This window comes from Gorilla gorilla, chromosome 18 (genome assembly GCF_029281585.2).
Source record: "Gorilla gorilla gorilla isolate KB3781 chromosome 18, NHGRI_mGorGor1-v2.1_pri, whole genome shotgun sequence".
Taxonomy (NCBI): domain Eukaryota; kingdom Metazoa; phylum Chordata; class Mammalia; order Primates; family Hominidae; genus Gorilla; species Gorilla gorilla.
Window position 1 is genome coordinate 8233242 of NC_073242.2, and position 22463 is coordinate 8255704.

General features: G+C 52.7%; 1 protein-coding gene across 1 annotated transcript in view; it reads left to right on the top strand.

Moving 5' to 3' along the window:
* Positions 1-22463, top strand: part of C18H16orf96 (chromosome 18 C16orf96 homolog) — a 48683-nt gene that overhangs the window by 18586 nt on the left and 7634 nt on the right. The window contains 12 exon segments of the mRNA XM_055365179.2: positions 796-876; positions 1059-1145; positions 1261-2842; positions 5130-5215; positions 6195-6305; positions 13192-13266; positions 14306-14470; positions 17811-17929; positions 18454-18516; positions 19371-19463; positions 20498-20657; positions 20850-20949. Of these exon segments, the coding sequence (XP_055221154.2) occupies positions 796-876; positions 1059-1145; positions 1261-2842; positions 5130-5215; positions 6195-6305; positions 13192-13266; positions 14306-14470; positions 17811-17929; positions 18454-18516; positions 19371-19463; positions 20498-20657; positions 20850-20949 (2722 nt within the window).

Sequence of the window (22463 nt, forward strand, 5' to 3'; positions counted from 1 at the left end):
ACCTCTGCCTCCCGAGTTCAAGTGATTCTCCTGCCTCAGCCTCCTGAGTAGCTGGGATTACAGGTACAAGCCACCACGCCTAGCTAATTTTTGTGTTTTTAGTGGAGATGGGGGCTTCACCACATTGGTCAGGCTGGTCCCGAACTCCTGAACTCGTGATCCACCTGCCTCAGCATCCCAAAGTGCTGGGATTACAGGTGTGAGCCACTGTGCCCGGCCCTCTTGGAGATTCTTAATGTGCTTTTGCTCATTCAAGGCTCTGGGAAGTCCTGCAGTACAGAAACCTGTTGAAATGTTTTTTATTTATTTATTTATTTACTTATTTTTGAGACAAAGTCTCACTCTGTTGCCCAGGCTGGAGTGCAGTGGCACCATCTCAGCTCACTGCAACCTCTGCCTCCTGGGTTCAAGTGATTCTCCTGCCTCAGCTTCCTGATAGCTGGGATTACAGGCTCATGCCATCAGGCCCAGCTAATTTTTGTATTTTTAGTAGAGACGGTGTTTCACCATGTTGGCCAGGCTGCTATCGAATTCCTGACCTCAAGTTATCCACCCACCTTGACCTCTCAAAGTGCTGGGGTTACAGGCATGAGACACTGTGCCCGGCCTGACATGCTTTTAAGCCCAGCATTTCCCAAACTTGTTTGCCCATGGAACCCTTTCCCACTCCTTGGGAAACACTGGATTTGGAACCCGTTCTTCCTTCTCAAGCTCTTAGTCACCTAGAGCCACGGGAAAAGGCAGGGGTGGGACAGAACCTGGACCCCCAGTCCACAGACTCAGTTCCTTTGACAGGTACACCCAGAAAGAATGGACATCTTTGCTGAAGACTTCAAAATACAGAACTGGAAGATGGTTGCACTGCAGCAGGAAGTGGTGAGGGCCACCATCCCTGTCTTCCCCCACTCCCCCTGGGACCCCCCCACCTCCCGGGTCCTGGGTGCTGAGGGTAGGGAGGTGCAAGGAGGAGAACACAGCCTGGAAAGGTTTCTTTGCAGGTGTGGGGGACACTGCCCCCTCCAGGCTCACACCCCTCATTTTCTACCCCCACCTTGCAGGCTTCTCTCCAGAATAAGTTTAAAACCATCCCCAAAACCGAGGACATGGTGCTCTGGAGTGGCCTCCATGATACCATGTTCGCCTCAGTGAGTGAGGAAGGAAGGGCAGGTTAGCAGGAAGCTGGGGAGCAGGCGGGCGGCTGACTGAGAGTGGGAGGCGGGGCTGGAAGCCAGCAGAGCCCCTCTGCCCCCTCTTCTGCAGGAAATTGGTTCATCACCGCTGGACCTGTGGCAGTCTGTAGAGCAGCTCCCAGAGGCTGCCCTGGCCCAGACCACCGAGTACCTTGAAGCTACTCATGCCATCCAGGTCTCCGAGCCCGTCCAAAACCCCCAGCTACTGCAGACTGTCTGGCATTATGAGGTCCCAGAGCTCCTCCCGGAGGGCTCATCTGCCCAAGCAATTTCACTCAGCAGAGCCCAGGAGCCAGCGCAGCTTCCGGCCCTCACTCCTGAGTCTGCACCTGGGCGCACAACTGAATTTGCACCTGGGCCTGCACCTGGGACTGAACCTGTGCCAGGGCTGGAGCTGGGGCTGGAGCTGGAGCCTGTGCCTGCCCTGGGGCCTGTCCCAGGGCCCAGTGTGACACCTGGGTCCTTGCCAGCACCTTGGCCTGTGCTTGGACCTGTGCCTGCCCCAGGTGCCCAGCCTCCACCACCGGGAGACTGGCCTGCACTCCCAAGACACTGGCCTCTTCCCCAAGACTGGCCCAGGGTGGGCTCTTGGCCTCTGTGGGACTTAGGTGTCCTGCTGCCAACTCAGCCCCAACCCTCCAGGGCCCCACCACCAGCCACCGAGTTTGGTTCATTGTGGCCTCGACCACTCCCGCCATATCAGTCTCGCCAGGGAGAAGCCCTCCAGTTCTCAGCTGTCCAAGTAAAGGGGGAGGAAAATGATGTCCCCAGCCTTCGGGGCCTTCGGGAGAGGGCCCGCAAGGATGGGGCCCCCAAGGATAGAACTCGCAAGGATGGGGTCCCCAAAGATACAGGTGGCAAGGATGTGGACCCCAAGGATAGAGCTCACAAGGATGATGTCCCCAAAGATAGAGGTGGCAAGGATGTGGACCCCAAGGATAGAACTCACAAGGATGATGTCCCCAAAGATAGAGGTGGCAAGGATGTGGACCCCAAGGATAGAGCTCACAAAGATGATGTCCCCAAAGATAGAGGTGGCAAGGATGTGGACCCCAAGGATAGAGCTCACAAGGATGATGTCCCCAAAGATAGAGATGGCAAGGATGGGGACCCCAAAGATAGAGTTGGCAAGGATGGGGCCCCCAAGGAAGCACAGCCTAAGGCTCCCCAGTCTGCCCTTCACCGGCTGAAAACCACCGCTGCCATCGCCGCCGCTGCCGCCGCAGCCTACGCCACCGCCACATCCTCCGCTGCCCAGGCAGCCAAGGTTGCTGCCAAGTTTGTCAAGGATGCCCCAGCCACCAAAATGGCCGCCATTGCAACAGACACGGCTGCAGCTCGGCCCCTAGGGGTCTTTGCAGATGTCCTGGGTGCAGGGCCTTCCCGGGGAGCCACAGAATCCCAGATCTTGGGCGATGATTCCGAAATCTACGAAATCCTCTCTCCCTCCTACTCTGCTGCCAGCATCGGTCCCGATCCAGCCCTGTCCCAGGCCATGGTGGCTGCCAAGCAGGCCATGAGCCCTGAAGACAAGAAGAGGGCTGTCAAGTATTCCATGAGCCACATAGCCCAGATACCTGTCAAACACGACTCTCTGAAGGAAGAATTTGCCCAGCTGTCCTGTAACCTGAACCAGCGCTTGAGTTATCTAGGTAGGCCTGGTCTGGCCCTGGGAAGGGCACAAGGGAGTGGGGCTCTCCCTGCAGCCTTTGAGAAGTATGTCCTGTCCTTCACTGGGCTCCACCAACAAAATCTGCATTCCACCATTAGCCATTCTTTCCTTTGGCTCTTAACGAGTCTATTCTTTCCTGTTGAATGTACAATGAGGTCTTATCTTAGGGCAGGGAAATGCCCTAAGTTGGCACGAGGAAAATGGCTTGCCAAAATTACTCTCAAAAACTCTTGTGGCCAGGCATGGTGGCTCCCACCTGTAATCCCAGCACTTTGGGAGGCTGAGGTGGGCAGATCACCTGAGACCGCAAGTTCAAGATGAGCCTCACCAACATGGAGAAACCCCGTCTCTACTAAAAATACAAAATTTGCTGGGCGTGGTGGTGTATGCCTGTAATCCCAGCTACTCGGGAGGCTGAGGCAGGAGAATCACTTGAACCCAGGAGGCGGAGGTTGCGGTGAGCCAAGATCATGCCATTGCGCTCCAGCCTGGGCAACAAGAACGAAACTCTGTCTCAAAAACAACAACAACAACAAAAAACTCCTTTGTGATAGCCCATAAAACAGTATTGTATTGACTAAGCATGGTGACTCATGCCTGTAATCTTAGCACTTTGGGAGGCCAAGGCAGGAAGATTGCTTGAGCTGGAAGTTCGAGACCACCCTGGGTAACATCAAGACCTCATCTCTAAAAAAATTTTTAAACACTAGCTGTGTGCGGTGGCTCACGCCTATAGTCCTAGCACTTTGGGAGGCCAAGGCAGGCAGATACCGAGACCATCCTGGCTGACACGGTGAAACCCCGTCTCTACTAAAAATACAAAAAAATTAGCTGGGCATGGTGGCGGGCGCCTGTAGTCCCAGCTACTCGGGAGGCTGAGGCAGGAGAATGGCGTGAACCCAGGAGGCGAAGCTTGCAGTGAGCCGAGATCGTGCCACTGCACTCCAGCCTGGGCGACAGAGCTAGACTCCGTCTCAAAAAAAAAAAATTTTTTTTAAACATTGGCCGTGTGCGGTGGCTCACGCCTGTAATCCTAGTCCCTTGGGAGGATGAGGCAGGCGGATCACTTGAAGTCAGGAGTTCGAGACCAGCCTGGCCAACATAGTGAAACTCCGTCTCGACTAAAAATACAAAAGTTAGCCGGGCTTGGTAGTGTGCGCCTGTAATCCCAGCTACTTAGGAGGCTGAGACAGGAGAAACACTTTGAACCCGGGAGGCAGAGGTTGCAGTGAGCGGAGATTGTGCCACTCCCGCCTGGGCAATAGCGAGACTCCTCCTCAAAACAAAAAAAAAAGCCTGAGTGGTGGCGCAGGCCTGTAGTCCCAACTGCTCAGGAGGCTGAGGTGGGAAGATTGCTTGAGCCTAGCAGTTCAAGACTGCACTGGGTAATGATCGTGCCACTGCACTCCAACCTGGGCAACAGAGTGAGACCTTGTCTGCATATAAACAAAATTAAAAAAAATTTTTTTTTAAATTATTGTTATTTTTTGAGACGGAGTTTCACTTTTGTCGCCGGCTGGAGTGCAATGGCGTGATCACAGCTCACTGCAGCCTCCGCCTCCTGGGTTCGAGAGATTCTCCTGCCTCAGCCTTCCAAGTAGCTGGGACTAGAGGCATGTGCCACCAAGCCTGGCTGATTTTCGTATTTTTAGTAGAGATGGGGTTTTTCCATTTTGGCCAGGCTGGTCTCAAACTCCTGATCCCAGGTGATCCACCTGCCTCCACCTCCCACAGTGTTGGGAGTACAGGCGTGAGCCACTGCACCTGATAAAAAAAATTTTTTTTAATTAATTTAAAAACTAATAGGCCGGGTGCGGTGGCTCATGCCTATACTCCCAGCACTTTGGGAGGCCAAGGAAGGCGGATCACGAGGTCAAGAGATCGAGACCAACCTGGCCAACATGGTGAAACCCTGTCTCTACTAAAAATACAAAAATTAGCTGGGCGTGGTGGCGTGTGCCTGTAATCCCAGGTACTCGGGAGGCTGAGGCAGGAGAATCGTTTGAACCCAGGAGGCGGAGGTTGTAGTGAGCTGAGATCGCGCCACTGCACTCCAGCCTGGTGACAGAGCAAGATTCCATCTCATAAAATAAATTAGTTAAAAAATAATGAAGAAATAAATAAAAAGGTAACACAAGCTGAGAGGCCCAGTGCATTTCCACTGGGCAGTGCTGCCTGAGATGCTCCGTAAGAGAAGCAGCTAGAGCCCAACAGAAACATCTTCCTCCATCTGAGCTCTCAGCAGCCACCCTGTCCTCTGCTTTCAGCCAATATGGGAGGTCCTTCCAGCCTCGGGACAACAGTGGACATACTGCAGAAAAAGATTGGCAGCCTCCAGAAATCTAGGCTCAAGGTTAGTGTCTCCGGCGAAGGGCTTTTGAGGCAATGATGGCTTGAGGTGAGCTGGTGGAAGACTCCTTGACTCTGCCCCCTCCCAGGTGCAGCTGTGTTCTGCAGCAAAACAGTTTGGGGGGACGCGAGCTGGCTGCGAAGAAAGCTGCCGCCTCGCAAAGCTGATTCACTGGTGCGGGGGGCCCAGCAGGTGTGGGGCTGCACGGTTCTGTGTCTCAGGTGGCTGTTCAGACGGCAGGTGAGGCCGGTGCAGTGGCTCATACCTGTAATCCCAACGCTTTACAAGGCTGAGGCAGGCAGATCACTTGAGCTCAGGAGTTCGAGACCAGCCCGGGCAACATAGTGGGATCCCTTCTCTTCAAAAAAATACAAAAGTTATCCAGGTGTGGTGGTTTGTCCCTGCAGTCCCAACTACTCGGGAGGCTGAGGTGGGAGGATCACTTGAGCCTGGGAGGTGGAGGCTGCAATGAGCCAAGATCATGCCACTGCACTCTAGCCTGGGTGACAGAGCAAGGCCCTGTCTCAAAAAAAAAAAAAAAAAAAAAAATGGCAGGTGGAAGGCACCCTGGTCTGATAACTTATTATTTTTTTTTTTGAGACGGAATCTTGCTCTGTCATCCAGGCTGGAGGGCAGTGGCGTGACCTCAGCTCACTGCAACCTCTGCCTCCTGGGTTCAAGCAATTCTCCTGCCTCAGCCTCCCGAGTAGCTGGGATTACAGGGGCCCGCCACCACACCTGGCTAATTTTTGTATTTTTTGTAGAGACTGGTTTCGCCATGTTGGGCAGGCTGGTCTCGAGCTCCTGACCTCAGTTGATCTACCCATCTTGGCCTCCCAAAGTGCTGGGATTACAGGCATGAGCCACCACGCCCAGCCTGGTCTGGTACATTCTTCTTGGCCTCAACCCTCCCTCAGGCCCCTTCCCGGCCATGGTAACCTCAGAAGCAGAGACCTGGGGTGTCTGTGTCTCCCCCTTTTAGGAGGAAGAACTTGAGAGAATTTGGGGCAACCAAATAGAGATGATGAAGGATCGCTACATCACTTTGGAAAAGGCGGTGGAGAACCTGCAGATTTGCATGGATGAGTTCAAGGTTAGGAGGACTGGGTAGGCTGGAGAAGGGCTGGCAAAGGGAGAATTCCTCACCCAGACCTTCTGGCCCTTCCCGAAGGTTCTGCATGAGGTGGGGATGCACTTGAGGCTGGGAACCAGTGGGACTTTACTGGCATTTTACTGTGTGTAAATTACACTTCAATGAAAAGCAAACGAATCCCACCACCACCCCCACCCATATAAACAGAAGGGCCCAGACAATGTTCGTCTTTTTGACCACTGCGTCACCTGCCCCTGGAAGGGCAGGGGTAGTGAAGGCTCCATCACATTTGCTGAATGACTCAATGAATGATTAAGAGAACTTCTTGTGCCAACTGTTACATTCTTAACATTTCCCTGAGCCAAGCGGTAGAAATATTTACTGATATTTTGGGCTGGGTGATAAAAATAAAAAAATAATAATAAAAAAATATTTAGGCTGGGTGCGGTGGCTCACATATGTAATCCCGGCCCTTTGGGAATCTGAAGTGGGAGGATCACTTGAGACAAAGAGTTTGAGACAAGTCAGGGTAACACAGGGAGACCCCATCTCTACACAAATAAAAAATTTAGCTGGGACTGGGCGCGGTGGCTCACGCCTATAATCCCAGCACTTTGGGAGGCCAAGGTGGGGTGGATCACTTGAGGTCAGGAGTTTGAGACCAGCCTGGCCAACATGGTGAAACCCCGTCTCTTCTAGAAAAATACAAAATTAGGCTGGGTGCAGTGGCTCACGCCTGTAATCCCAGCACTTTAGGAGGCTGAGGTGGGCAGATCATCTGAGATCGGGAGTTCAAGACCAGCCTGACCAACATGGAAAAACCCCGTCTCTACTAAAAATACAAAATTAGCCGGGCGTGGTGGCACATGCCTGTAATCCCAGCTACTCAGGAGGCTGAGGCAGGAGAATCCCTTGAACCGGGGAGGCAGAGGTTGCGGTGAGCCCAGATCGTACCATTGCACTCCAGCTTGGGTAACAAGAGCAAAACTGTGTCTAAAAATATATATATATACATATATATATATATATATTTATATATATAATTAGCCAGGCGTAGTGGCACACACCTATAATCCCAGCTACCTGGGAGGATGAGGCAGGAGAATCACTTGAACCCAGGAGGTGGAGGTTGCACTGAGCTGAGATTGCGCCATTGCATTCCAGCCTGGGCAACAAGAGCGAAACTCTGTCTCAAAAAAAAATAAAAAGGGCCAGGCGCGGTGGCTCACGCCTGTAATCCCAGCACTTTGGGAGGCCGAGGCGAGTGGATCATGAGTTCAGGAGATTGAGACCATCCTGGCTAACATGGTGAAACCCCATCTCTACTAAAAATACAAAAAATTAGCCGGGCGTGGTGGCTGGCGCCTGTAGTCCCAGCTACTCAGGAGGCTGAGGCAGGAGAATGGCATGAACCTGGGAGGCAGAGCTTGCAGTGAGCCGAGATCCCACCACTGCACTCCAGCCTGGGCAACAGAGCAAGACTCCATCTCAAAAAACAAAAAACAAAACAAGAAAAACCTAGCTGGATGTGGTGGCTCATACCTGTGATCCTAGTACTTCGGGTGCAGAGGCTTAAACTGTAATGAGGGAGGATTGCTTGAGGCCAGGAGTTCAAGACTTGGCCAACAGAAGAAAACTGTCTCTGCCAAAAAAAAATTTTGAAATTAGCCAAGCGTGGTAGCACATGCCTGTAGTCCCAGCTACCTGGGAGGCTGAGGTGGGAGGATTGCTTCAGCATGGGAGGTTGAGGCTGCAGTGAGCTGTGACTGCATCACTGACTCCAGCCTGGGTGACACAGAAAGACCATCTCAAAAAAAGAAAGCAAAGAAACAAGCAAAAAGCAAAAAACTCACCAACGGCCAGCCATGGTGGCTCACACCTGTAATCCCAGCACTTTGGGAGGCTGAGGCAGGTGGATCACCTGAGGTCAGGAGTTCGAGACCAGCCTGGCCAACATGATGAAACCCCATCTCTACTAAAAATACAAAAATTAGCCGGGCATGGTGGTGGGAGCCTGTAATCCCAGCTACTCGGGTGGCTGAGGCAGGAGAATCACTTAAACCCGGGAGGCGGAGGTTGCAGTGAGCGAAGATTGCGCCATTGCATTCCAGCCTGGGCGACAAGAGCGAGACTCAGTCTCAAAAAATAAATAAATAAATAAATAAATAAATAAATAACAACCCACCAAGGTTGTTTCCATGAAGGTTTCCAAGTCGGGGGGCTGTTGCTGGGATGCACTGGGGTGTGTTGGGGGAAAAGGGACCAAGGAAACCCATGGCGTATGGCTGACCCCAAGGCTGGCACACTGTAATCAGGCTGGGACCCATTCGAGGCAACTTTGAATGGAAAATAACTCATTAAAGGGGAACCAATTCACAGCCTATGAAGTGGGGGTGGACAGGAGGGTTGGCTGTCTCTGGAGATGCTGGGCCGAGTGTGAGTGGACTGCACGCAGGGGTACGTGCTCAGACCGTGCACCACTGGCCAGGAACCAGGTCTCCTGCCAACACTCCTCTTCAGAGAGACCCAGGCCACCAAGTCCTGGGGTCATCTTGGTGCCCTTTCTCCATGGAGCTGGAGCCAGTTCCATTCAGCATGTCCAACGTGCACCCAGCGCTACGCCAGACCCTGCATGGGGGTGAGCAGGTGCTGCAGTGTCTGCCTGCGTGTCCGTAGTTGTCACTTATTAGAAAGACTCTGAAGCTGATGAAGCCCTGCCACGTGTGCCAAAACAGAGCACATCCCTTGTCCCAGGACCCTTGTCCCAGCTTCCTGGCTCTTGTGCTATGAAGATTTCATTGCTGGCCAGGCACGGTGGCTCACGCCTGTAATCCCAGCACTTTGAGAGGCTGAGGCAGGCGGATCACCTGAGGTCAGGAGTTCAAGACCAACCTGACCAACATGATGAAAACCGATCTCTACTAAAAACACAAAAAAATCAGCTGGGCGTGGTTGCGGGTGCCTGTAATCCCAGCTACTCGGGAGGCTGAGGCAGGAGAATCGCTTGAACCCGGGAGGCGGAGGTTGCAGTGAGCCGAGATTGCGTCATTGCACTCTAGCCTGGGCAACAAGAGCAAAACTCCATCTTGGGAAAAATCTCAGCACTTTGGGAGGCCAAGGCAGGAGGATCCCTTGAGGCCAGGACTTCAGGACGAGCCTGGACAATACGGCAAGGCCCCATCGCTAAAAAAATAAAAATAAAAATATTAGCCAGATGTGGCAGCATATGCCTATAGTCCCAGCTACCAGGGAGGCTGAGGCAGGAGAATCACTTGAACCCAGGAGGTGGAGGTTGCAGTGAGCTGAGGTCATGCCACTGCACTCCAGCCTGGGTGACAGAGTGAGACTCTGTCTCAAAAACTAAAGTAAACTAAAATACAATCTTAGGATTTTGAACCACACAAATGGTTTGTATTACCAATAGTTAAAGAGGAAAAATAAAAAATAATGTAGAACAAGTGTGGGAATAGGCAAATCAATAGGCCAAGAAGACTGGGCATGGTGGCTCACACTTGTAATTCTAGCACTTTGGGAGGCCGACGTGGGCGGATCACTTGAGGTCAGGAGTTTGAGACCAGTCTGGCCAACATGGTGAAACCGTGTCTCTATTAAAAATACAAAAAAAATCAGGCAGGTGTGGTGGTGCATGCCTGTAATCCTAGTTACTTGGGAGGCTGAGGCAGGAGAATTGCTTCAGCCCAGGTGGCGGAGGCTGCAGTGAGCCAAGATCGCACCACTGCACTCCAGCCTGGGCAAGAGAGCAAGACTGTATCTCAAAAAGAAAAAAAAAAAAAAAAAAAAGGCCAAGAAGACCAGATCTAAGATTTACAAGAATTTAGCATATGACCACTACAGGAAGGATGGATTACTCCACAACCAGTGTTAGGAAAACCATTTCAAGGAATAACAGTAACTCTTAAGTCCGATAGCAATCCTCTAGATGACACAAGGCAGTAGCACGGTGACAAATGCAGGATGGGAGCAAGATCTCATGACTGTGTCTCTGTCTTGCTCTCCACCATGTGACTTACATGTAAGACTTAGGTTTCCCAGTGTCGTTTGGGGTCTTGCTCTGTCACCTAGGCTGGAGTGTAGTGGCCTAATCATGGCTCAGTGCAGCCTTGAACTCCCAGGCTCAAGTGATCCTCCCACCTCGGCCTCCTGAGTAGCTGGGACTACAGGCGTGTGCCACCATGCCTGGGTATTTTTTTTTTTTTTTTGAGATAGAGTCTCGCTCTGTCTCCCAGGCTGAGTGCAGTGGCGCAATCTTGGCTCACTGTAACCTCCGCCTCCCAGGTTCAAGCAATTCTTCTGCCTCAGCCTCCTGAGCAGTTGGGACTACAGGCGTGTGCCACAATGCCTAGTTAATTTTTGTGTTTTTTTTGGTTTGTTTTTTGTTTTTGTTCGAGGTAGAGTTTCACTCTGTTGCCCAGGCTGGAGTGCAATGGCGCAATCTTGGCTCACTGCAACATCTGCCTCCCGGGTTCAAGTGATTCTCCTTCCTCAGCCTCCCGAGTAGCTGGGGTAACAGGCGTTTGCCACCACACTCGGCTAATTTTTTATTTTGAGTAGAGACAGGGTTTCACCACGTTGGCCAGGCTGGTCTCGAACTCCTGACCTCAGGTGATTTGCCTGCCTCGGCCTCTCAAAGTGCTGGGATTACAGGCGTGAGCCACCGTGCGCAGCCAATTTTTTTGTATTTTTAGTAGAGATGGGGTTTCACCATGTTGGCCAGGCTGGTCTCGAACTCCTGACCTAAAGTGATCCACCCACCTCAGCCTCCCAAAGTGCTGGGATTACAGGCATTAGCCACTGTGCCCAGCCAAAATAATAAGATTATAAAACATGAATATAGCCTGGCATGGTGGCTTGCACCTATAGTCCCAGCTACTGGGGAAGCAGAGGTGGGAGGATCACTGGAGTCTGGGAGGTGGAGGTTGCAGTGAGCTGAGCTCGCACCACTGCATTCCAGCCTGGGTGACAGACTGAGACCCTGTCTCAAAAAATAAAAATAAAAAGCATAAATAAGTCCAGGTTTGATGGCTCTTGTAATCCCAGCACTTTGGGAGGCTGATGGGGGAGGATCCTTTGAGCCTAGGAGTTCCAGACCAGCCTGAGGCAACATAGTGAGACCCCTGTCTCTACAAAAAAAAAAAAAAAAAAATCCAGGTGGGTGGTGTCACCTGCAGTCCCAGCTCCAGCTCCTCTGGAAGCTGAGGCAGGAGGCTTGCTTGAGCCTGGGAGGCTGAGACTGCAGTGAGCTGTGATCAAGCCACTTTACTCCAGCCTGAGTGACAGAGCAAGAGCCTGCCTCAAAAAATTAAAATAAAAAAATTAAAATTAAAATAAGGAGGAGGTAACAGAGACTCCAGCAAAGAAACGAGCCTAAGCCTGCTGGGCTGGGAGGGTGCCTGGAGTGCCTGTGGTTCAGAGCCCAGGCTTTGGAACAGACGTGCCTAGGTTTGAATCCTGATTCTGCCACCTGCTGGTTGGATCAGTTCCCTGCGGTTGCTGCGGCAAATCACTCTTGGGGTTCTGGAGGCGGGAATTCTGAAATCAAGGTGTCATAGGCTGTGTTCCACCTGAAAGCTCAGAGGGGCCTCCTCGCCTCTCCCAGCTTCTGGTGGCTCAAGGTGTCCCTTGGCTTTGGAGCAACTTGGATGGAGGCCGGGGTCATTATTCTAAGTGAAGCAACTCAGGAGTGGAAAGCAAAGACTGCATGTTCTCCCTTGTAAATAAGCTAAGCCATGGGTGTGAAAAGACAGACCAAGCAGGATAATGGACACAGGAGACTCAGGATAATAGAGAGAGGGAAGGATAGAAAACTACATATTGGAGCCAGGCGCGGTGGCTCACACCTGTAATCCCAGCACTTTGGGAGGCTGAGGCAGGCGAATCATTTGAGGTCAGGAGTTCGAGACCATCCTAACCAACATGGTGAAACCCCATATCTACTAAAAATACAAAAATTAGCCAGGCGTGGTGTTGGGTGCCAGTGACCCCAGCTACTCGGGAGGCTGAGGTGGGAGAATCTCTTGAACCCGGGAGGCGGAGGTTGCAGTGAGCCGAAATGGCGCCACTACACTCCAGCCTGGGCGACAGAGCAGATTCTGTAAAAAACAAAACATGTTAAAGATACCCATTCACTTCTGTTGACACCCCAGTGGCCACACTAAGCTATAAGGGGGCTGTAAAATGGAGTCTTGATTCTGGGCAGCTGGGTTCCAGCTAAAAGTCCAGAGTTCTGTTCGTAAGCGTGAGCGGGACACCCAACAGGAAGAGAGAAGTCGAAGCCTGTTTGCAGCTTTGCAGGAACTATGGCCCGACCCTCTGGGGAAATGGAGGCTCTTCCCAAGCTGACCAGCTGCTGCTCCTATTACAATGGGGATGTAGTAATTGGAGAGAGGGTGGAATTCATGGGGGCAGTTGGTTCTTTGTGGAGTTGTGGGGATGGGACGTGAGGTTTTTCCCTAACGCTTGAGCACAGTGTGTGTGGCTGTGATAAGTGCTTGGTTCATAGTAGACTGGAGTTCCTGCTGGGACCCCAGGACAGATCAGAAGTAGTAAACATGCCTTAAACATCCAGGGAGCGAAATCGTCCACATTGGTTTGTGCTTTCCTTCCTTGGGTCTAACTCCCCGTGGAGGAAAGTTCCTATGATACCACCTCTGAGGGGACAGCTTGTCCCAAGTCGCACGTTCCTTCCCTTTTCATCTGGGCACCTGGAGCCCTTGAGCCTAAGTCTTGTAACGCCCATGCCCACCTGCCTGCTGTCCACACGGCCCGCTATCCCTCCCCAGCACATGGTAATGGTAGAGGTGGGAGGTTGGCATTTTATCCTCAAGGCTCTCCAGGATGGCAGACATGCCTGTACTTCGGTTCTTAGACTCTCCAGGCTCAAATCAAAAGACTGGAAATGAACAAGGTGAATAAGAGCACCATGGAGGAGGAGCTGAGAGAGGTGAGTGAGTAGAGGTTCCTCTGCCTTCCCTGCTCCCCTACCCAGGGAAACGGCGCCATCCAGGCAAAGCCCACCAGAGAGTCTTCCAGAATTTCCCTCCCCCTTTGTTCATATTGAAAACAGGAGTTGGCTGGGCGCAGTGGCTCATGCCTGTAATCCCAGCACTTTGGGAGGCCGAGGCGGGTGGATCACCTGAGGTCAGGAGTTCGAGACCAGCCTGCCTGGCCAACATGATGAACCTCCGTCTCTAGTAAAAATACAAAAAGTAGCCAGGCGTGGTGGCAGGTAACTGTAATCTCAGCTATTTGGGAGGCTGAGGCAAGAGAATCACTTGAACCTGGGAGGCAGAGGTTGTAGTGAACCAAGATCATGCCATTGCACTCCAGCCTGGGCAACAAGAGCAAAAACTCTGTCTCAAAAAAAAAAAAGAAAGAAAAGAAAGGAAAACGGGAGTCACATCAACTCCGATTTTCAGCAATTGAGGATTGTTAACACTCTACTTGAAAATCACACATCAGCTGTGCACAGGGTGGCTCATACCTGTAATCCCAGCACTTTGGGAGGCCGAGAAGATAGGATCACTTGAGGCCAAGAGTTTGAGAACAGCCTGGGAAACATAGCAAGATCACATCTCTACAAAAAAATAAAAATTAACTGGGCATGATGGAACATGCCTGTAGTCCCAGCCACTCAGGAGGCTGAGGTGGAAGGATCCCTTGAGCCCAGGAGGTGGAGGCTGCAGTGAGCTATGATTGTGCCACTGCAATCGAGCCTGGGCAACCTTGAACAAGATCCTGTCTCAAAAAAACACGTAATAATAATAATAAAATCATACATCAACTTCCCTGTTATAGGAAAACCTTGGCTTTGATCTCGAGATCGTGTTTGAATCCACGTAGACCCCAGGGTTGCATTTAAGCCAAGGCTAAAAGTCCAGAGTCCCAAACTAGAAGCATCAGACCCAAGGGGTGTGATGTCTCCCAGCTTTGCCTTCTTCCATCCCAGCAGCCACGCCTCCCTGAACTCCCTGTCTCCCTAGAAAGCTGACAGGAGTGCCCTGGCAGGCAAGGCAAGCCGAGTTGACCTGGAGACTGTGGCCTTGGAGCTGAACGAGATGATTCAGGGCGTGCTCTTCAAGGTCACGATCCATGAGGACAGCTGGAAGAAGGCTATGGAGGAGCTCAGCAAGGACGTGAACACCAAGGTGAGTGCCCCCATGTTGATTTTCACTTTATTCCTAACAAATTAACCCAGAACTTAGCAACTGCAAACAACAAACGTTTTCAGTTTAGGAGGAGCAAGAATTTGGGAGTGACCCAGCAACTTAGCTGGGTGGCTCAGGGTTTCCTGTGAAATTGCAGTCAAGATGTCATCCAGGGCTGGTCTCATCTGAAGGCTCGAATGAGGCTGGATGAGCCAATTCAAAGAAGATTCCCTCACATGGCTGTTGGTAACACTCTTCAGTTTCTCATCCCATGGACTCTGCCTTTGGGCCACTTGAGAGTCCTCATGACATTGCAGCTGACATCTCCCAGATCAAATGATCCAAGAGGGGAAGAAAGAAGCAGCAATGTCTTTTTTTTTTTTTTTTTTTTCATACAGGGCCTCACTCTGGGCACCTGCCCCATACATAGTCAATAAATGAATTGATCCCCATTTCACAGAGGAGAACACTGAGCCTCAGAGAGGTTATTATACTTCCCTCAGGAAATGCTGCTGCTCATGGTGGAGCTTGAGACTCAAACCCAGAGCTGCCTGATTCTAAACCTAATTTTACCTCTTTGGGCCAGTCCAGCCACCTCAGTTGCAAGAACCATGTAGCACTGTCATTGGACCAACTGTTCCAGTCTACTATGAGGAAGGGGCTATGACTCCTCTAGACATTTCCCCGGGGTCTGACACATCACTGGCAGTCAGTAAATGATGAGTGAATAAATGAATGACTGTCACAGTCCCTCAGAGACTCTCCTCCTCCACCCCACATCCCTGCACTTACCCAGCCAGGAGAGTGGCATAGTTAGCCTCCAGGGCGGTCACCAACCATACCTCTTGGTATTCACACAGTTGTGTAGCCCCCTCCCACGTTGAATGGGACCAGCTTTGTAACCTACAGGAAATTAGAGAGATGATGGAGGGTGACCGCCTTCCATCATAAAAGACGTTGCAGCCAGTTGTGGTGGCTCACGCCTGTTATCCCAGTACTTTGGGAGGCCAAAGCAGGCAGATCACTTGAGCCCAGGAGTTCAAGACCAGCCTGGGCAACATGGTGAAAATCTGTCCGCCCCCCCCCCCCCCAAAAAAAAAAAAGCCAGGTGTGGTGGCACATACCTGCATTTCCAACTACTCAGGAGGCTGAGGTGAGAGAATACCTGAGCCTGGGAGGTTGAGACTGCAGTGAACCAAAATCGTGCCACTGCACTCCAGCCTGGGCAGCAGGAGCACCCTGGCAGGCACTCAGAGTGAAACCCTATCTCAAAAAAAAAAAAAAAAAAAAAATGGGCACAGAACAACCAAAAGCAACACATGAAGAGATTTTACTTGTTTCCTGGTTTAATTGAACCACATCTACAAATGGGCTGGAGATGACATCCAATTCAGGAATTGTTGCTAATTGTATTAAACATGATAATAGTGTTGTGGTTATATAATAAAATGTTATCACACTCAAATATTTATTAGTGAAATGTCACCATTTCTGTAACTTAAAAAAAATACTCCATCGGCTAGGCACGGTGGCTCACGCCTGTAATCCCAGCACTTTGGGAGGCTGAGGCGGGCAAATCACGAGGTCAGAAGATTGAGACCATCCTGACCAACACGGTGAAACCCCGTCTCTACTAAAAAATACAACAAAAATTAGCCAGGCCTGGTGGTGGTCGCCTGTAGTCCCAGCTACTTGGGAGGCTGAGGCAGGAGAATGGCCTGAACCCGGGAGGCAGAGCTTGTAGTAAGCCGAGATAGCGCCACTGCACTCCAGCCTGGGTGACAGAGCAAGACTCCATCTCAAAAAAATACTCCCTCGGGTGGCACAGTGGCTCACACCTATAATCCCAGCACTTTGGGAGGTTGAGATGGGAGGATCACTTGAGCCCAGGGGTTTGAGACCAATCCTGGCAACATAGAGAGACTCCATCTCTACTTTAAAAAACTATTTTTGGCCAGGCGCGGTGGCTCACACCTGTAATCCCAGCACTTTGAGAGGCAGAGGTGGGTGGATCACTTGAGATGAGGAGTTCGAGACCAGCCTGACCAACATGGTGAAACACTGTCTCTACTAAAAATACAAAACTAGCCGGATGTGGTAGTGGGGGCCTGTAATCCCAGCTACTCGGGAGACTGAGGCAAGGAGAATCGCTTGAACCTGGGAGGTGGAGGTTGCAGTGAGCCAAGATCGCACCATTGCACTCCAGCCTGGGCAACAGAAGTGAAACTCTGTCTCAAAAATAAATAAATAAACAAATAAAATAAAGTAAATAAATAAGGCCAGGTGCGGTGGCTCACACCTGTAATCCCAGCACTTTGGGAGGCTGAAGCGGGCAGATCATGAAGTCAGGAGTTTGAGACCAGCCTGGCCAATATGGTGAAACCCCATCTGTACTAAAAATACAAAGATTAGGCCGGGCGTGGTGGCTCACGTCTGTAATCCCAGCACTTTGGGAGGCTGAGGTGGGCGGATCACCTGAGGTCAGGAGTTTGAGACCAGCCTGGCTAACATGGTGAAACCCCATGTCTACTAAAAGTAAAAAAAAAAAAAAAAAAAATTAGTCGAGTTTGGGGACACACGCCTGTAATCCCAGCTACTTGGGAGGCTGAGGCAGGAGAATTGCTTGAACCTGGGAGGCGGAGGTTGCAGTAAGCTGAGATCACACCACTGTACTCCAGCCTGGGCAACAAGAGCGAAACTCCCTCTCAAAAAAAAGCCAGGTGTGGTAACACGCACCTGTAGTCCCAGCTACTTGGGAGGCTGAGGCAGAAGAATTGGTTGAACCCGGGAGGCGGAGGTTGCAGTGAGCAGAGATTGCACCACTGCGCTCCAGCCTGGGCAACAGAGCGAGACTCTGTCTCAAAAATAAATAAATAAAATTAAAAATAAATAAATAAATACGATTGATTATGATGGTCACACAACTCTGTAAATATACTAAACGCCATAAACCTGCCCACTTTACATACAGACCCTCAGTAAACATGTGTTGAGTGTGTGAATGTCAGGTGCAGTGGGACCATTGCGAGAAAGGTGTCTCAGACCACCCAGCCTGCAGTTGAGCTTGGTTTGATTTGGTCTTTTGCAGACAGTAGCTGATGGTGTTTTTTGCTTCCGCTGCTAGGAAGCTCACCTTGCAGCTCCCCTCTACCAATAGCTTCTAGTAGGGGTTGAGCCTCATCGAAGCTGTGTCATTTTCCCTTTCCTGGACTCCCTCACTATTTTAGTTGAATTTTGTTACACCGTGTAACTTCCCAGGTTGCTGCAACCCTCTTCTGGAAGGAGGCAGGGTGTGAATTCATTGAGTATCCTTTCTTGTCTTCCCCTTGGCTGTTGGCAGTTAGTCCACAGTGATCTGGATCCCTTGAAGAAAGAAATGGAAGAGGTCTGGGGAATCGTCCGGAAGCTGCTGATTGAGGGCTTAAGATTGGATCCTGACAGTGCTGCTGGCTTTAGGAGGTGAGTGCCCACCCGAGCCCCTCCTGGTAGGGGTCCTGCTGCCCAGGCTGTGGGGAACACACCCTGGAAGCTCTGGGAGGAAAGATTCCAGATCTTTGGATGGGGGGATGGGGGCTTGGCTGTGGCTGAAAGCACTGAGGAGGAGGGAAGCTCTGGCCTGAGCTGGCAGAGGTGATCCAGCCCTATTCCTGCCAATGGGGAAACCAAGGCTCAGAGACGGAAGGGGACTGGGCAGATCCAGGACCCCTGACAGTGCTCCACCCAGACAGTGCCCCAGGCAGAGGGACCCAATATTTATGGGGCTCCTGTCCTCAGACCACCCCTCACACAGCTTTAAAAACCATCCCTTGTGTTTGGGGCGGCAGAGAAACCACAAGAGTGGTTGGAGACTGCAGGGCCTGTGGGGCTGAGCTGGGCCGGGCACTGGCAGGAGGGGTGCAGCCCTGGGGCTCTGGCTGGCTGTAGCCTCCCACACATGGCCTGGGCCCAGCAGGGGCAGCGGCTGATGATCATGTGCCTTTCAGGAAGATGTTCAAGCGCGTGAAGTGCATCTCCTGTGACCGACCTGTGGAGATGATGACTGGCCCGTGAGTACCACCGCCCAGGGTGCCCCCGCCCTAAGGGCTTGTGGGGCCCATGGGGGTCATCTCCATGCACCTCCATGTGCACCGTTCCATGCATGCTGTGTGTCTACACATCCATATACAGCATTCTCCAGCCATCAAGTCCATACATGTCCACATGCACCATTCTCTATGCACCAGGTATCTACACACCCACATCCACTGTTCTGTACCGTCAAGTCCATACACATCCATGTACACTGTTCTGTATGTGCCATGTGTATCCACATTCATATACAGGGTTCCCCAGCCTTCAAGATACACATGTCCACATACACTGTTCTACAGCCATCAAAAATATACAAATATGCGGCCTTGTATGATAGCGCCTGCCTATGGTCCCAGCTACTCAGGAGGCTGAGATGGAAGGATGGCTTGAGCCCAGGAGTTCGAGGCTGTAGTGAGCTAGGATTGTGCCACTGCTCTCCAGCTTGGGTGACAGTGAGACCTCATATCAAAAAAAAGGCCATGTTGGCAAGGCTGGTCTCAAACTCCTGACCTCAAGTGATCCGCCCACCTCAGCCTCCCAAAGTGCTGGGATCATAGGTGTATGCCACCGCGCCTAGCCTGGTTTTTACTTTTGGAAATAGAACAATTGTTTTTTGTGTCTTTCTGTGATGATCAGAGGTCCTGAGATGCCTCTCGGGGGGGGCCCCTTCTACTTCTATGCTGTGGACGCTTCTGGCATTCGAGGGTGGTGACCTGAGTCTGCACCTCCTTCCTCCTGCTGGGAAGGCTTCCTGGAGGGGTGGGAGACGAGCCCTCTGCTGGCCTAGCACGCCTCCCACAGCCCCTGCTGTGCCCTTGTCCTCCAACAGACAGCTGATCACCATCCGCAAAGCCCACCTGCTGTCCCAGCTGCGGCCAGCCAGCGCCAACAGCTACGAGTACTTGCAGCGGCAACAGATGAGGTGAGCAGGATGGGCGCCCTGCAGGGAGGCCGCCCCGCATGGAGGCCGCTCTGGAGCCTGGGAACCCTGTTCCTGCAGAGACACATCCTCCAGGCCCAGGGACCTAAGATTGTCCTGGACATGGCCAGCCCTTCGCAAGACAGGCACTCCGAGAGGTGGCTGGGGCGGCAGACAGGCCCACGAGATGATGGCGGAGGGAGGAACTGACGTATTTACTGCACATCTATTGTGGGCCAGGAACTGTTAGACGGTTTCTTATTTAAATCTCACAACCCCCTGTGAGCTAGGGTTCCTATGCCCATGTCCCTGTTTCTTGGCGGAGGGAATCGGTGATGATGGGGGACCCTCAGGGAGCCGCTGCTGTGCCCGGCAGGCACTGTGCCAAGCGCTGGGGCTCACCTGGCCTTGTTGAGTCCTCACAGCTGCCCTCTAAGATGTATCCTGGTACCATCCCATGTCACAGTTGAAGAAACTGAGGCTCAGAAAACTGCAGTGACCTGCCCAAGGTCACTGCTAGCAAGTCCAGGGTTGATGTCCAAACCCTCAGGTTTCCACCGCACCCAGCTGGCTCCCTGGGTCCCAGCCCCACCCCTCAACCTCCTGACATCCCACAGCTCTATGGATCTCCCCAGCCTCCAACCCTGCTGTGGGGATGTCTGGCCAGGTGGGGGAAGAACCGGTAAATAGTCACCACAGCCATGGGAAGGGGAGGGACGTGGGGGCCTGTGCTGACTCTGCCACCCTCCCTCCCTGGCTCCTTGAGATCAAGAGATTAGAAGGACACGCTCTTCAGGCCAGGGGTCCAAAGGGAAATGGCTGGGTCTGGGGAAATGAAGGTCTCACTTTGATTCCTCTGCCCCAATGTGTGTGTCTGTATCCATCCGCCAGGCCCCAGGCCTGCCTGGCTGTGCCAGCTAAACACAAGCTGAAAGAAATGCTGGTCTTCCCTCGATGCTGGCCAGGCCGTTGGGGCCCGTCCTGGGCTCTGGGGTACAGGGTCTCCAGGTCGCTGCTGACCCACTGCCCTGCTGCAGGGAACAGCAGCGGCTGCAGCTCCAGGACCTCGGTATCCAGGAGGATTGTCAGCAGGACTGGGGTGATGGCCCCCAAAACGCCACCAGCCTCAAGTGCAAGTCCTGCAACCTGTTGACGCTCTATCCCTACGGGGATCCCCACGTGATCGACTATGACAGCGTGAGTCTGGCCGGGGCCTCCTTCTCAGAGGGTGGATGTCAGCACACCCCAGCCCCAGGTGTGGGACCAGGCACTGAGCAGTGGGCGACCCAGCAGAGGCTGCACTCTGTCTCCTGGGCTTCTGCGTGTACCAAAGTTCAGGGGCAGATCGGGTCGGGGGCTCCCTAACCCGGGACCTGGGCCATCCAACAGGCCGAGGTGGACATCCTGGGCATGGATGGGATCCTGTACAAAGGCCGCATGAACAGCCAGCGTGGGGCTCAGCCCTTGGCCATCGCAAAGGAGCTGGCAGGTGAGGGGTGTAGGGCTCCCTGGGGCACCCTTGCCTGGGGCCCTGGTTCTGCTGGGCAGGGTGAGAGGGTGCAGGTGGGGCCCAGAGCCAGCACTATCCCTGACCGGGGGGGCCTCACACAGTCAGTTACAAAAATTGGGTCACAGCAGGCCCCCAGGAGACTCAGTCTTTGCAGTGGGGGAGGAAGACCGCGGGAGCGAGGATCTGCTGTTCTCGAGATCAACAGCTGACCAGAGAGAGGGCCGTGGCCACAGGACCATGGCCTGTGACGAAGGACGATGGGCTAGGAAAGGTGCTGGGCTGGTGCCAAGGGAAGCCAGTCCACGGAGGAGGGACTGGACAGCTGCCCTGGAGCCCTTGAAGAGGGACTAGGACTTAGCTGGATGAAGGGGTCGGGTGAGAGGAGAGTGGTCGTGTGGCAGGAACGGTGGGTGCAAAGGCCCTGTGGTGGGTGGAAGCCAGTCACAGGCAGGAGCTCAGGACGCCAAGTCTCCCTGAAGGGTGGAGACTGGGGTGGGGCAGTGGGGTGACAAGGAGGAGACTTGGGCCAGACCCCAGAAGCTGTGTGTTAATATCACAGGCAAGGGTTGGGCCAGCGGGAGACCCAGAATTGTGCACATCTGGAATCAGTCAATGTGGTTGCTGCAGTGCTGAGGCCCGGGTCTGGCCGGCTCCGGCCGGCTCCTGCTGGGACCCCAAGACTCTGAAGTCCATCACTGGGTTCGAAGGACAAAAAGAGGAGCCTTCTCTGCACACCCCTTGAAGGCTCTTCCCCCTTGGGGATGGGGAGTTCTAAATTTTGCCCCTGGGTGGGAGCCACACGCCGCCCCATAAGGAGCAGTCCCGGAGCCACAAGATGGCCGGGGCCTGAACTCCACCCGCAGAAATTCTGTTTTTTTATTGTTGTTGTTGTTTGTTTGTTTGTTTTTGAGGCGGAGTCTTGCTCTGTCGCCCAGGCTGGAGTGCAGTGGTGCGATCTCGGTTCACTGCGACCTCCACCTCCCAGGTTCAAGCGATTCTCCTGCCTCAGCCTCCCGAGTAGCTGGGATAACAGGCGCGCGCCACCACGCCCGGCTAAATTTTTGTATTTTTAGTAGAGACGGGGTTTCACCATGTTTGGCCTCAAGTGATCCACCTGCCTCAGCCTCCCAAAGTGCAAGGATTATAGGCATGAGCCTCTGCGCCTGGCCCACCGGCAGAAATTCTTTCTTGCCTATGCTGTGCCTCCATTGACTCGAAGACCAGACATGGAAGAAGGGAAGGGGGACTGTTTCATCAGTGTGCTGGGCAAAGGAGGAGGTACCCTGCATTCGTCTCCTGGGGTTGCCAAGACAAATTACCACAAGCAGGGTGGCTTAAAACAGCTGAAGTTCCTTCATTCCCCGGCGCATGTAGCACGCCGTCCCATTGGCCGGGCACGGTGGCTCACGCCTGTAATCCCAGCACTTTGGGAGACCGAGGCGGGCAGATCACAAGGTCAGGAGTTCAAGACTAGCCTGAACAACATGGTGAAA